This window comes from Protopterus annectens, chromosome 1.part1 (genome assembly GCF_019279795.1).
Source record: "Protopterus annectens isolate FY-2018-M chromosome 1.part1, PAN1.0, whole genome shotgun sequence".
In the NCBI taxonomy this organism is placed as follows: Eukaryota; Metazoa; Chordata; order Ceratodontiformes; family Protopteridae; genus Protopterus; species Protopterus annectens.
In genome coordinates this window covers 30,934,654-30,949,907 of record NC_056726.1, presented here as the reverse complement: position 1 = coordinate 30,949,907, position 15,254 = coordinate 30,934,654, and the positions used below count along the sequence as shown (strand labels likewise).

At 35.7% G+C, this 15,254-nt stretch overlaps 1 protein-coding gene across 1 annotated transcript in view; it reads left to right on the top strand.

The window, feature by feature from the left end:
• The window catches only part of ADAMTS12 (ADAM metallopeptidase with thrombospondin type 1 motif 12), a 2,672,119-nt gene that overhangs the window by 1,392,604 nt on the left and 1,264,261 nt on the right, over positions 1 to 15,254 (top strand). The window contains exon 10 of the mRNA XM_044085381.1: positions 11,724 to 11,893. Coding sequence (XP_043941316.1) covers positions 11,724 to 11,893 — 170 coding nt within the window. The remainder of the gene's footprint in view (positions 1 to 11,723; positions 11,894 to 15,254) is intronic.

Sequence of the window (15,254 nt, the reverse complement as noted above, 5' to 3'; positions counted from 1 at the left end):
ATGTTGTGTGTAGTTTTCAGTAATTTGAATTTCGCGGTTTTGATTTTTTGGTATTATAGTGTTTTGGGTGTTTGGTCTCGGGATTTTGGGCTTCGGTAGAGTGAGTGTTCGGTATTTAGTAGTGGCTCCTTGTACATACATATACTTATATATATATATATATATATATATATATATATATATATACACACACACACACATATATATATATATGTGTGTATAGACATATATATATATATATATATATATATATATATATATACATATATATATATATATATATATATATATATATATATATATATATATATATATATATATATATATATATATGGGTCTAGTTCGACCCATCGAATTTACAGTTTATCGAAACTGACTTAGCCCATCCCACTTAAGTGAAAGTGCATTTAAAAGAAAATGCACTTTTGCGAAAATTATTTAATTGAGCAATTTTTCTAGATTGCGGTACAGTAAGGATAACGGAATATTCCCTTTTTCCCACTGTAGTGCAATCTTGGATTTTGTATATATTAGTAGGGGGGTGTGGGGGATGCAGTGGGGATTGCCCCACTGCATAAATCATTTTCTTGGATTTTTTTGTTTGGTTTTATGTTTTTTTTTTTTTTATTCGATGACATGATTTTCACAAAAGTGTGTTTTCATTTAAACAGACTTTCTCTTAAGTGGGATCGGCAAAGTCAGTTTCGATAAACTGTAAATTTGATGGGTTGAAATAGACCCATATATATCTATAGCTCTCTGTCTCTCTCTTTATATATATATATATATATATATATATATATATATATATATATATATATATATATATATATATATATATATATATATATATGTATATGCTTAAGTATTAAGTAAACAAGTTACCTGTGCACAATTGAGTTAGCCAAATATAAACACTAAAAATAGTACTTCTGTGGTGCTCATGTCATCTGAAAAAAAGCTAAAAAACAAATTTTTACTTGGGCAGATAGTGCAGCTAAATGTTCCCTGATACTAATGACATATTTTTAAGAAAATGTTAGTGTGGATCACCTCTGACTATGGTCCATCTGACTTGATTTTGATTATTGTCTCAAGTATCTGTCAGAGCTGTCCAAAGAGAATCCGTGTGGAATGGCATTGCTGGCTTCCCCATTCTGGGGAGTGGGACTCACGTCTTGGGTGATACCTGGTAGGAGCACTAAGTCCCTTGGGACCTAAGTGTAAGAGCATGTGTGACACTCTGCAGCACTATGTGTTCAGGGGATCATGTGGAGGTATGCTGCTTGTAGCAAGGCAGCAGTAGTACAACTCAGACAGCTGCCATGGGGGGGTGCTCCATTAACAGAAGGTAGGCCCCTCTGCAGGATCTGCAAGCTTACCCACTTCTTGCTGGCTCTACATTACATCACTGAATGCTTAAGCGAATGGTGATTAATCGACCGTATATAAGCAAAAGCTTACAATATCGAACTGTCAGAACAGAGATTTTTTTCCAAAGGGAAAAAAATCGCTGTTCCAACAAAAAAAAAAAGAAAAGAAAAGAAAACACTTCAAAACATTAAATTAAGTGGGGGGCTTCGGGCCCTACACCCCACCTACTTAAATATACCAACTCCGAGACTGCACTACAATGCCGAAAATGGCAATGTAATGAAGCGGCCAAGCAAATTCTTTCCCCGGTAAGGAATTTGCTTAAAAGCCACTTCAATATTTTGCCTTTTCAGTCTTTCATGTTTGACTAAAACATATTTGAAAGAATGCATCTTCGATCTTGTAATAGAAACCCTTCTTGCCTCCTGAGTCTTATCACTAGGAAGCATCTGGGCTGATTGGGCTATCCAGATAAGAATGAATGAGAAGTAGGGCCTTTGTCAAGCTAGTGTAGCTCAGGGATACCGGGCATTTGTTCAACAGAAGAAACTGGATAACCTGGTAAAGGAAGAAGAGACATTTGGCTGGTCTTTAGAGGAAAAAAGATAGTGCTGCAGTTTACACCTCATAAAAATTATTTTGAAATGGGATTTGATTTTACAGGCAACTGCATAAAAACTGAAAAAAATTGTCATCATATCTTAAACTTTTCTAGTCTTCATTTTGACTCATGACTCTAATAATTGTTACAATAATGTATAATTTGTTATATCCCAAAATGGCCTGATGGTGGGCTGCTATGCCACATGATTTTTTTTTTCTTCTATCACGGCTGTTACCCCCTGATGTCATTTTATTGGGACAGTACACTGTAGTGAAATAATCATTTAGTGTGATTATCTTTCTGCACAAGCTCACTGTACGAACGATGAGATGTCCATTTCCTCTGTCAGTCACTGACAGTAGCAGCAACCTGCACTTTTTAATGGCTTTACTTCTTTTGAAAATATTAATGGCCACATTTGATACAGCATTTTAGGCTTATACTTAGGCTGACCTGGCTAGCATCACTCTTTAACAGATTTTTACTAATATCTTAGTAATAATTAATCTTCCTATGTGACTGATATGTTAATGGTGCCATATATACAACAGAGTGGCAAAAAGACTGTCCTACTGTTGTGTAGGGGCAATGTCTGATGCAGAAACTGACAGTATCTAAATGTATTTATTTATTCATTTAACCTTTGATTACCAAGAAAGTGTGACTGGGTCAGGGGGAGCCCATTTTCATCAGAGGCCCAGGGAGAAAAGCTCCAAAAGTAAAACATGTTATATGAGTCCATATAACAATTAATACAGAAGTCAAGAGACTAAAAGGATAAAACGAACATGAAAAGGAACAAAATGAAAACATTAAGTTACAGGTAAGAACTATTACAACAATAACAAATAAATGAAAAAACAAGTAGAGAAAAACAGGGTAAAGGATGAGAGAGGAGGGAGAGCAAGTGGGACAAGAGCTTAAGGAAGGATGCTAGAGTGAGATGAAGAAAGTAGTTTGGGAGTGAAGGAGTGAGACAGAGAGAGATAACAGAGGAGTGTGTGCCGTTATAGATAGTAGCTAGAGAAATAAAAAGATGGCAAGAGGAACAAGAAGGTAGTAAATGAAGGAGACTTAGAATCGAAGAGGTAGTATGAGAAGGATATAGTATTAAGTAGGGTTAGAGCAGGAGCACATCCATTCTTTGCTTAAGTATTCCTTTAAAGTGTTCATAAATAAGAGGAAGTTGGTGTTTGCTCTAATATTTGTGGGAAGTGTGTTCCAAGCTTTGGTAGCAGGATAGGAGTATAAGGATTTTCTAACAGTTTTTGGGCTTGTGTACAGAAAGATGTTGTTTGTCTTTGATCTTAGAGATCTATTTGAGAGATAGGTAGAAAGAAAAGATTTTAGAACAGGATGGGCAGTAGTCCTATAGATGTTGTGGGCTGTTAAGAGTTGTAAGGAGATAAGTCATTGTGGAACCTCCAGCCATTTTAATGATCGAAGTGCAGTGCAATGATGAGTAGAATATGAGGAGTCTGTGGCAAATTTTGCTACGTTATTATAGCAGGCTTCAAGTTCTGATAAGATAGATATCATACAAGAGGGAAGGTAATGAGCAGGTATCCCAAAATGGTGGTAGAAAGTGAAAACTAACACTTCACTGTAGAAATTAAAACAACAAGCCTTTTTCCATAATGAAAAAAAACAGCTTAACATTTGCATGACAAAGCAACTGATGTCAATAGGCATTTTGGGCAGAAAATATGTTATGAAACCAAGTGAAGAGTGATTTTCAGATTTTCTTATAACGTGACTTTGAAATAATGTGATCTAAATTAAATTAATCATTAGGGCGGCACAGTGGTGCAGTGGTTAACATTGTCAACACAGAGAGTTGTTCGGTTCTTGGTTTCGGCTGGGGCTGGTTCTGTGTGGATCTAGTTTGCATGTGTGTCTGTGTGTGCGTGGGTTCCCTCGGTACCTCGGTTTCTCCCACATCCCAAAGACATGCATCTGGAGCATTTCTCCCCGGGCCTCCGCTGAAAATAGGCTTTGTGGAACCTAGTCGGACATTCCCGGTCAACAAATGATAAATAAAAAATAAATAAATAAAATAAAATGATTTTTGAAATAATATGATGTAAATTAAATTAATTAATCATTATGATTTTTGTTGTTGACACCACACATAACTAAATATGGAGATTTTTTAACAGTAGCAAAAAAGATTGTCTAACTACATTTTATAAATGCAAATAAATGTATTACAATAGGTATTAAAATTGGGGAAACATGACAGTTATTATATAGGGTCTACAAGTGCTGTTGTGCTATATACCCATGATGCACATTGCTCACTGCTACTTGCACTAATAGGCAAGTGCTCCTCAAACCCCTACTAACTTGCTGTTCCATAAATACGTACTTCCCATTACCTTATTAGAACCCTAGCCATAATTCTAAACTTCTTTTCCCACCATAAACCTAAACCTTCATCCCTACATTCCCTGATTGTGCCTAACCACAAAGATCCCTTCCCAGCTGTAAAGCTTTACCCCCATGCTTAAAACTCCCTCCCTGCTCCCCTAACCATAAAATCACCCTTTCTATTGTCTGGTCCTAAAACCACACTCCTGCTCATAATGATGAACTCCCCTCCCCCTCCCATTCCCTCCTCCACTGCTGCTTGCCTGAACCAAAAATGTTGTATCCTACTGAAGCTCTCAAAAACGTTCCAAGTGAATGGGGAGATTACCACTGGGGGGGCATTCCAAATATGCCCATACTGATGTTTTTATTTTCCTCTGGATTCCCCTAGTCCCATCCTTTCATGTATTATTACTTTCCATTTTGCTGCATAGTCTTTGGCTTGTAACATATTAAACAGCTTAACTTATACTTTCCGATGGTAGTCTTACAGATACAGCATACCTAACCCTCCCTTGTTAACAGTTGCCATGACTGTCTTTAAGATCACCCTAGATATATTTTTATCCCAAAAGAAATAATTTATTTCCTGGCCTAATTTTTTCCCCATAATTCTGTTTCAGGACTATATTGGTATGCCTGACTGATGGGCAGCCGTGGTGGTGCAGTGGTTAGCGTTGCCACCTCAGAGCAAGTGATTCTCTGGTTTGATTCTCAGCTGGGGTGTCTTCTGTGCAGAGTTTGCATGTCCTCCCTGTGGTCGTGTGGGTTTCCTCCAGGTGCTCTGGTTTCATCCCAAAGACATGCTATAGGTGGATTGGACACTCTAAATTGGCCCTAGGCGTTGTCCATTTCATTAGATAAGTTATTCATTTCTCTAGAGTTTCCCCCTACATCTCTTTAACTTCCTGTTGAACACATGGACCAATACAAGCCCCTAAATATTTCATTCTGTGATATCCCAAAATAAATTGGTATTCTTATACCAGTTAGTGTGTAGGACAAAAAATACTTGCTAAAGCTTTTGTTTTTTGCTCATTAATATTGTATCCTGATACCCTACTGAAGATTTCAATCTCATGAAAGAGTTTACAGCCTTGTCAGGTTTTGAGAAATACAACAACATGTCATCTGCAAATAAAGCTAACATTTCATGATTGGTTCTGCAGTTGCACACTGCTATATCTGCATATACAATGCAAATAATACAATGCAAATAATACCAGTGATAACAGGCATCCCCGTCTAGCATCTCTTGTTATTAAAATAGCCTCTGAGAGACCATAAGCACAATTTAGCTTTGCTCTTGATCACTGATAAATACTGTGCAAGTATTCAGCCATTTTAGCTAGGAATGCCCTTTTCCTCATTACTTCACAGTGGAATTTCCAACCAACTCTATCAAATGCTTTCTCAGCATCAGAGCTATCAACATTAGCTTTTTCCCTCTTTGAATTGCATCTTGTTGAATCAGAAGGATCCTATTAATATTCTCAAATATCTGTCTCTCTGCCCTAAACCCACAGTGATCTCTGATAGGTAGAACTTTGGCTATTCTCCCAGTTAAAATTGACATAAACATCTTATAGTCATGGTTTAGGATTTCTATGCATCAGTATACCCCTGGGTCTAGAGGGGAAGGCTCTTTCTCTATCATTACTACATTTGTTTTTGTCCAAGATTCAAGGAGAGATCCACACTCCATTATGTTATTGAACAATTGCAACCAGATATTTATTAACTTTGGTTTATTCTTTCTACTTACCTGAACTGGTATGCCAATCTCCCCTGCAGTTTTTCTTCTTTGCTGCTTCACCAAAGCAAATGTTATTTACACTTCAGTTTTTTTTAGACATAAGCCTCTGTTTATCTTAGCCACCCACCAAGATCTTGTAGATGTAGCCACTCCAGGTAGTTCTGCATCTCAGCTGTTCCCAGCTTGATTGCTTCATCCTGTTGTACAGCAGTAATTAGCCATTATGCTTTTAATTTAGTAAGGGTCTGTTTCTCTCCTGCTTGTCTTAGGGTCCGTATATTCCACTGTCAACATTTCAGCTTTTTGTTGCCTCAGCAGTTGAGCTAAGTATTTACTAAATATGAGTGAGCTGATGTAAACTTCATGTTGTAAAGCTTTAGCTTGAAATACATCAAAGTGATCTATATACCCTATCAAGTTTTTCCTAGCATTCATACCCTAACATTCCATTTCAAATGTTTGTTCATTTATATACTTATTTTCCAGTAATTTAATTTCTCCTAGTGCCTTCAAATACTTACCTTTGTTTATTTTTCAGTTGGTATGAGTTCTTTTTTACAACTCTCTGTTTAATTCACTCTTAATTATATCCCAGTTCTTCCCAATTTCCTGTTCTCCTGGTCCAACTTGTTCAAATTCTTGATTCAGTTCAGCATCTAGCATTCACTAAATGCATCTAGTTTCAAGAAGTATTTTGGAAATTTGTAGTTGTATTCTACTCACTTCAAACCTTCTAACTGTAGTTCTGTATAAAATGGGCATGATCATTTTGCAATATGGGGTGAGTCGTTACCCATTGTATAAAACGTAGGTGTTCTGTACTGATGTAACCTCTAGCCGGTCTTTTTTCATGGAGTATCTGTCTGAGCAGTCTTTGTAATCTGCAGTGCCTATTTCTTCTACCAGGACAATGTAAGTCAGACCATTTGCCTTTATCTAGTTTTCAAGACATATTCCTTCAGGCTGCAGCCTATGCCATTTAAGTCCTGCAGAAACATCCAGGGCACTTCCCATTACATTCCAGTCAACCATTACTAATAGGAAACCCTGATGTAATGTTACAATGTGTGCCATGATTTACCATATTTCCTCTATGCTAGATCTGGGTGGTATATAAAGAGCTGCTAATGCTACCCATGTACCTGTCCACTTCTGTACTATTGTTGCATATCTTTTCTGATAATCACTATATTCCACTAGTACTTTAAAGCCAGAGTGGTTATCATACATTATCAAGTTCCCCATGCTTCTACTGTCCTTATGCTTAAAACATATATGTACGTGTTAGCTTCCTTCTGAAACTCATCATGCTCTTTATCTGAGAGATGGATCTCTTGTAGAACCATTACCTGGGAATTTGTCATCTGTAAATATATGAGGATACTCTTTCTTTTATGTGGGCTTACCATCCCATTTATGTTCATCAAAAATTAATCTCATTTAGTTAGGCCTATGCCTCTCTACCGTTCTAACTCCGATCCATACTCTAAGGGCTCTAGTAAGACAACCCTTCTGGGAATGTAAATTGAGTTTTAGGAACTCAGACTAGCAAGCAGCTAGAACAAATAATACAATTAAAAATAAAGTATAGCCCATTTTAACCCCAAGTCTCAAACACTGTCAACCTATATGCAGAATATTAATGCATTCTATGCCAGGTCTTCTAGTTTATGTTCTATAGCTGCAGCTTGGTCTTAGTTACCCTCTATTTTCCTAATGGGCTTCCCAAGAAATCTAACCATTTTCACTATGTCCGTTGATTACATTCTGACCCCTAATTCTGGTTCTCACGAGTGCTTCACTTGAGCCCCCTATAACCCAAGGCCCTAAGGCATCTGAATGAGAGGGTTTGTAATCTCAACTGTTAATCTAGGTTTACCTCAGTAAGCTGTAAGGGTGAGCTAAAGAGTCTTGTTAGTCATGCCCTATCAGTTTGTTGCATTCTGAGATCTCTAATTCCTGTGACCATATTAGCTCAGCACCCTGCTTTTCACATCCACTGCAGGTACTACTACTAACTGAATAGAAACATCCACTGTTAAAAATAAAGCTGAGTTTTGCGTAATATTAATTACTATTTTCATAATTACTTCTATTATAAATAGAAACTTGCTGCCCTCCCTATAAATGCAGCTCTGTCACATATTTTACAGTGTGCTTGACTTATTACTTTCATATCAAGCATGTTTAATTACCTCCTCCCCCCGGATTTAATGGTTGCACCCAAAATATTACCTCACAATGACTTCTATGTGCATACATTTTTAAATATTTATGATTCATGCTACTTCAATGGAAGCAAGTTTCAAGGCTGCAATGTCGCTTCTGCTGCCCTCACCCTATTATTCTACATTGTTGCAGTATTTAACTCTTTTAGGGTGGAAAGCTAAAATAGTTAGATGTTACCTTGTCATACACAGTAAACCTAAAACAAAAAAAAAACACCAGTGGATATTAGCAAACCCTAGGAAGGGAAAGTTCAAACAGGTGGTAGTTTACATCATAATCTACTTGCAGATCTTAACCAAAAAAAAAAAAAAATCCTCCTTGGTCATCAGTGTCCAGAACTAAGGTATTACATGCTATTTGTTGAAGTGTTTGATGGACTCATCGTCCTCCTGTATCTCCATTTTGTCCAACACTTTCAACTTATTGTCCTGCATACTCTTTTTAGTATGTTCTCATATTAGTCTTGTTTTCTCCCCATTTGAAAACAGGGATGAGATGAACATGAGTTCTCTTTCAATGTGATATTTAGATGGCTGTAGTTCGACTGATTAATCTGCTGTTGCCCTATCCTGATGTCCATCCTGTATTCCTGCTCTTCTTCTTTGTAGTTCATTTATCACCAATTTTGGATCTTCATAGGTTTTTATTCCCAGAGGAAAATGAACTTTAAACTCAGCTTATGCAGTGAATAATCATTATCAGCATATATCCTTGTGCCCCTTGTAACAGCATATAAAATTTGCTCTTTGAATCTGTAGGTGGCAAATCTTACCAAAATCAGCCAAGGTTTTTGTTGTGCCATTCCACATGGCATGTCAACTAGATGTATCATTTCTATATTCAGATCTGCCGTCATTAGGCCTACTCATTCAGTGACACACTTTTGCATAAAAATCTAAGCAGTCTTTGCTTTCACCTTTCTCTGGGATCATTGTAAAGCATATGTTCTATTTGCAGGATCTGTCTACCCTGTCAGTTATCTTTTGTAACATCTGATTCTACACTGAATCCAGCTCTGTAAGTCTCTCTTTGGTGGTTTTATACAATTCTTGCAATACATCTGATTGTTGAGATACTTCCTCCTTAATCTGCTCTACTTTTTTGTTGTTAGTATTTATATAGTCTCTAAGAACTTATTTTGAAGATTTCAACATGAGTTTGGATCATTTTGACTTCTATCGAGTTGTCTTTATTATGAGAAGAGTCTGACGTCCTATGTTGTTCCTTCCATTTGTTGCTACCCAAAACTTCATTGGTGCTTTCAGATATGTTGACACTTTTTTGTTTTTTGCTGTCCCAATCATGCTGGGGCTTTATACTTTTCTCAATCTGGTCATGAGGCCCTAGTTCACAATTGCACCGGTTGTTAAGGATGGTAAGCAGATTTTTATTACTTATACTCTGATCTCATAAGTAGCCATACATATTCCTCCCTTACTTGTGCACTGCCATACCAAAGTCCCTGAGATACTTGAATATATCTGAATATCTGAATGTATCTGATCATTCTAAAGAGGAACTGACTATTCTGCGTTGAAAAATTAGAGTTGTGCTGCACAATTTTATTACAGAAAATAAGAAAGTGTTATTGTTGATTAAGTTAATGGCTGCAAAGAATTATGAAGCATTAGACAAATGAGTAGCAACAATTTAAGTCAAAAGGAAAATCTTTGAAAAACCTTGTAACTAATTTGCAAAGTCACATGAATCCAAAACTTAAAATAATTACATAAAAAATTCAGGTTCTATATAAGAAACTAGGATAAAAAATAAAGTACTTTGAAAGATGTTACTGAACTGCATACATTTATTTGAACACTTGTATTTTGTCAAGGAGAGTGATAGATGTACTGAACCTCACATGAGACAATACTTTCAAAAAGTGGCTAACAGTGTAAGAAATGAACAAAGCAGTGTCAAGAGGAACAACTAACAAAGGAGGTTCTTAGGAGTTGCTACAAGAGATGACTGACTGTTTATTGAATAAATCTTTTGTGACCCCCAGGAAAATATATTGTTTATTTTGAGTGAGTATATCTCGCTCATCATATTGCACTACTACATATGTCATAAGAAGCATCACACGGATTTACTGTATAGCAGAAGTTCTGAATCAAATCATATGATAAAACGGAATGCAAAATAACCGGCACTGGGTGGGAAACTTACAGAAAATGATGAATGGTGCAAGCAATTTTAACACCATATGAAAGATTGTCTTTGTAAATGATAACTGTGATTTTATGTATATATATCCCAGAAGTGGCTGTGTAACCTGTATCATAAATGATTTATGTGAAAGAGTACAAGAAAATGTTAATGACATGCCTCTGAAAGAGGCTGATGTACTGCTGCAAACACACTGAGGGAAAGGGTAACTCTTAGAGGCAAATTTATAGCGCCCATGACTCAGAGTGAAAAGCAGGTGTTGGACTTAAATATCTGATTTAATGGATTGTCCAAGACTAAATCAGAAAAGCTGAACTCTCTTGGCTCTTTATAAATAAATTGCAGGTGGCTGGTCATTATAAGAAAAAGGCTGCCACAGTCAAAAAGTTGTTGAACCTTCTAGAAGATTCCAAACAAATGTTTGCAAATGAAAGGGCAGAGGGAAAAACATTGAAATCAGATATGATTTGAAAACTAATGCCAAACTAGTATGTGCTTTTCTGAATAGTTTTCTTTTGAAAGTCGAAAGCAATGCTTAACTCATCTGCTTATGTGAAAAGCAAATGTATACCCAAATTTCAGTATTATTAGGAAATTACAGTTGTCAGATGTCTAAAGTATTACCTGCAATATCAGTGACAGCTTAAACCTTTATGCATGTCAACATCACTTTTTTTAAAATGACAAGCTTTGTTTTCCTTCCAGTACAATGTGGTTTAGTTGTTCTGCACATCTAAATGTGAACTGTGGTATATTGCATGCATATAACATGTCATTATATACAGCACAGGAAAACTGGCAGACCCACTTTTGAGAAAAAGAACTATTTATTAACAAAAGTATGTGAGTGCTTTATTGTACTATTACAAAGCTTCTTCACACAATAATGAAAACCTGCCCACTTGAAGAAAAAGCTTATATAAAAACACATCAATCTGCAGACAGATTTAGTCTTTAGGTCTCATTTCCAGGTTTGCCTTTCTAACTTTTGTATATATATTATGTCTTCAAGGCAGTATATGTTAATGTTACTTATGTGCAGTTCTGCAAATTATTAATTGTCATTAATATAAAATGCTGCTTTTCTAAATGAAGCTCACAGCCTTTTAAGAGAATATCTTGATTTTTCATATTTCATATAGGACCTAGATTATAAACATTGTTACTATGTGAGGTAGATGATTAATGTTCACATTATTCAGGCATCTCTTTGCTTTGTAGACCACAGTTTGGTGGCAAGTACTGCACAGGTGAAAGAAAACGCTATCGAACATGTAATACAAGACCGTGCCCAGTGGGGAGGTTTACATTTCGTGGGATGCAATGCAGTGAATTTGATACAGTACCCCACAAGAATGAATTGTACAAATGGCTCCCAGTTTATAATACAGGTATAGCATCGCATGGTAACTAATCAAATAAGTTGTTTACTTGAGCAGTTTAGTTTTTTCTCAGAGAATTTATCACAGCAAATTTAGTATATTAAAAATGTTACTGTTTGAAAAATAAACATATTGCTGAATTAAAACTATTGTATTTGGAAAATAAAAATGTTATAGTGATTTATTACATGCATTAATTCTTGACTGCATTATTGGCCTATAAGCTGCACAGGCAGATAGGAGAGATAACACCAGAAATTTGGGTAGAATGTTAAGCCAGATACTCACTCCAGAAAAGCAGTAAAGCTAGTATATGCCTCATGAGATACTTTAGAGTCTGAGACAGCAAAGCAGAGAAAACAACAATCTTTTCAAGAAGTAGATAGACAGGCATAAGTAGCCAGAGTACATTAAAATATTGTAATAGACAGAAGGAAATCATTTCAGCACCACTCACATGACTTCATGACTTTAGATAATTATGTCTGCTAGAAGTGGAAGGCTACAACTCTAACCAGCATGCAGAGCTGCTGTTCTGTTGAGGCACATTGTCAGGTAAACATCCAAGTTCTGGTATTCCAGAAGTATGGCAAAGAACTGTGACTGGAGATGGTATGATGTAAGCAGGCTATGGGTGGTATTTGCAGACCCAGGATTTGGCTGAGCATAGTTATAACCTGCAAAGAGTATCTCTACATCAATAAGCAGATATAGTCAGTGTATGTTATTTATGCTGACTGTGTGAATGCACAGGCATGTTGATAAACATGCCTACTTATGGCAAAAGTCTAAGTACCTGAATATACACTCTACATGAAGATAAGCAGGGAGTTCACCAAATAAGTGAATAAGGTGCCACTCAAGACCACGTATTACTGCGATTCATAGAGATAAATGTAAAGGGGCCTCATCTGAATACAAAATGAGTAATGGACCCTGAACTTACATTAGTAAGCTTAACATCAACATATTACTTTGGCATTACTTGAATTAGTTGACAAATTAGATATGGAAACTATGGAATTTTTTAAATAAGGAAAAAATAATGAAAATATTTAAAATTAATTTGAAATAGTTTAAAATGATGCATGATTATTTTCACTTGTTTTATTCACATGATGTACATATTACAATGGTTTTGATGAATACTGTTAAGCTGTTATTTGTAAATGGAAAATCATTGCAGCGTTAGTGGAAATGATTATTGATTACTGAGAAATCATTAACTTTTGTGTCTTTTAGTGATTGTGTATACTTGGTAGAAATGCAATGATTTAGTTCACAAATACTGATAAGGCAAGAATGTTTTATTGCCTCGACATGTGTCTTCTCTGGTAGATTGCTGTGCCACAGATGAATAAGAACTGTTAGTATTTTGATTACAAGCATGTGGTAGGAGCTAAGGAAATGATGTATTTATTAGTAAACTATTTTCTGTACTACTGAGAACGTATTCTTATTAGTGCAAACATTACTTCAGCACAACTTGGCTGGACTCTGGCTGTGAAAATCATTATGGGGGTTGTGTCACATAACTTTTTTTTTTTTTTTTGCAGCTGGCACACAGTTTCTTAGTTGTGTTGTTTGACTGATGAAGTGTTTTGTGTGTGACTGGTATTTAATGCTCAGTGATGATACAGAATAAGTGATCAAGGCAGAGAAAGAACAACTGAACTCATTTTACATGGCCAGAAAGCATCTACATTGACTGTGAAGTAGATAGAATATGCACGACTCTACTTTTTACATTAAATCTGTAGACGGCACGGAAATTTGACTATGAAGTGCAAGTGGATGAAAGATCACTGCATTAGCCTATGCTGTTTTACAGAATTTCTCATTTACGTCTCATTATGCATTAATTTGTTCAGGCTTACTCACAGCCATTGTGCGTTATCGTAAATAGCCTTTATGAGTCATCGCCTAGATACACAAATTTGTGGACAGCGCAGATACCCGTAATGCATATGTGCAATTATACGAATACTGGACAATATTTAAAGGCGATGAATGACAGAGACATGTGACCTTCATTTTTAGTAAGTAATGTATATTTTGGTTTGCTTATGACTGTCTGAGAGACTACACATCTCCATACTAAGTATTATTACTTTATCCCATTTTTGAATGAGCAAAATGCAGCGTACTCCATCAACCAAGAAAATCAATAAGAAAATCGAATATGCTGTGTGTACAAATTCCTCAGGAGGTGCTTGTCTAAAAACACACTTTATTTCAACATAGCATAAAATTGGTTAAGCGTTTTCATCCATAGAACAATGGACTTCATCAGAACATAAACTTAATATATTTGGATCCTTATATAGTACCTTTTTGGTGCCAACAATTTCATTTAAAGGTACCCATACTCAGCACTTAAAGGTAAAGTAGTACAATATATAAACCATATTCCCTCATACGTAAATGTTGTGTCATTACCAAACATCTTAATATTGCTTTAAAATCTAAAACCACATTAAATATAATAACAAGTTTAAAATTGATACATATAATACCTACAACATATACTAATTATCTCATTAAATATTAATTCATAATCCTTCAAAATTCATTAAAAACTTTAGCAATAAATTTTAACAATAAGTTTAATTGTACAAAGCCATTTGTAAAAAGTCTATTTCCTAAACCTTCAATTGTAATATGGGCTTAATGATTATACAATCATTTAGGCCCGGCTCATTGGATGCATCAGTTAATAACTGCCATTTTATCTCTTTGTGCCCTAATAGTGCTTTGTAGTTACCTCCACATAACCCATTATAAGTTGTTCCACTATGGCAAATTTAAATGTGTGTAAATCTCTGTACATATATATATATGCCTGTACAAGGTATTACTTTTGTCTTTCCTTCTAATACAGTAAAGATGGTTGTAAATTCTTTTTCTGAAACACCTTTCTGTATTCCCTATGTAAAAGCTGGAACATAACATGCACTTAGCCATATATATAATGTTCTTGGAAATGCAGTTACCATGTTGAAAAGTAATTTTAGTGTTGGTGATATTATCTAGGGTAACACCCTCTACCTCCCAAATTGACCCACATTGACTGCAATTCCCACAATGTCTTGTGCATTTTTTTTGCTTCATCAAGTCCCTAATGATACTATTTCTTTCAAACAGGGATTTAAGATTACTGCCCATCTTATACACATAAAACGGATGGTCACCTGCTATGTCACTGATTCCCTTATCTGCTTTAAAGACATTCCAGTTTGTGATTAAAATCTGTTTGATATCATGGGCTTGAGTGTTGTATTCCAAGACACAAGCTCTCTTGAACAGAGTTTCATTAATGTGAATCTCCCTATTACTCTTAAATTCAGTCCCTAAGATGGGCGGTTATTTT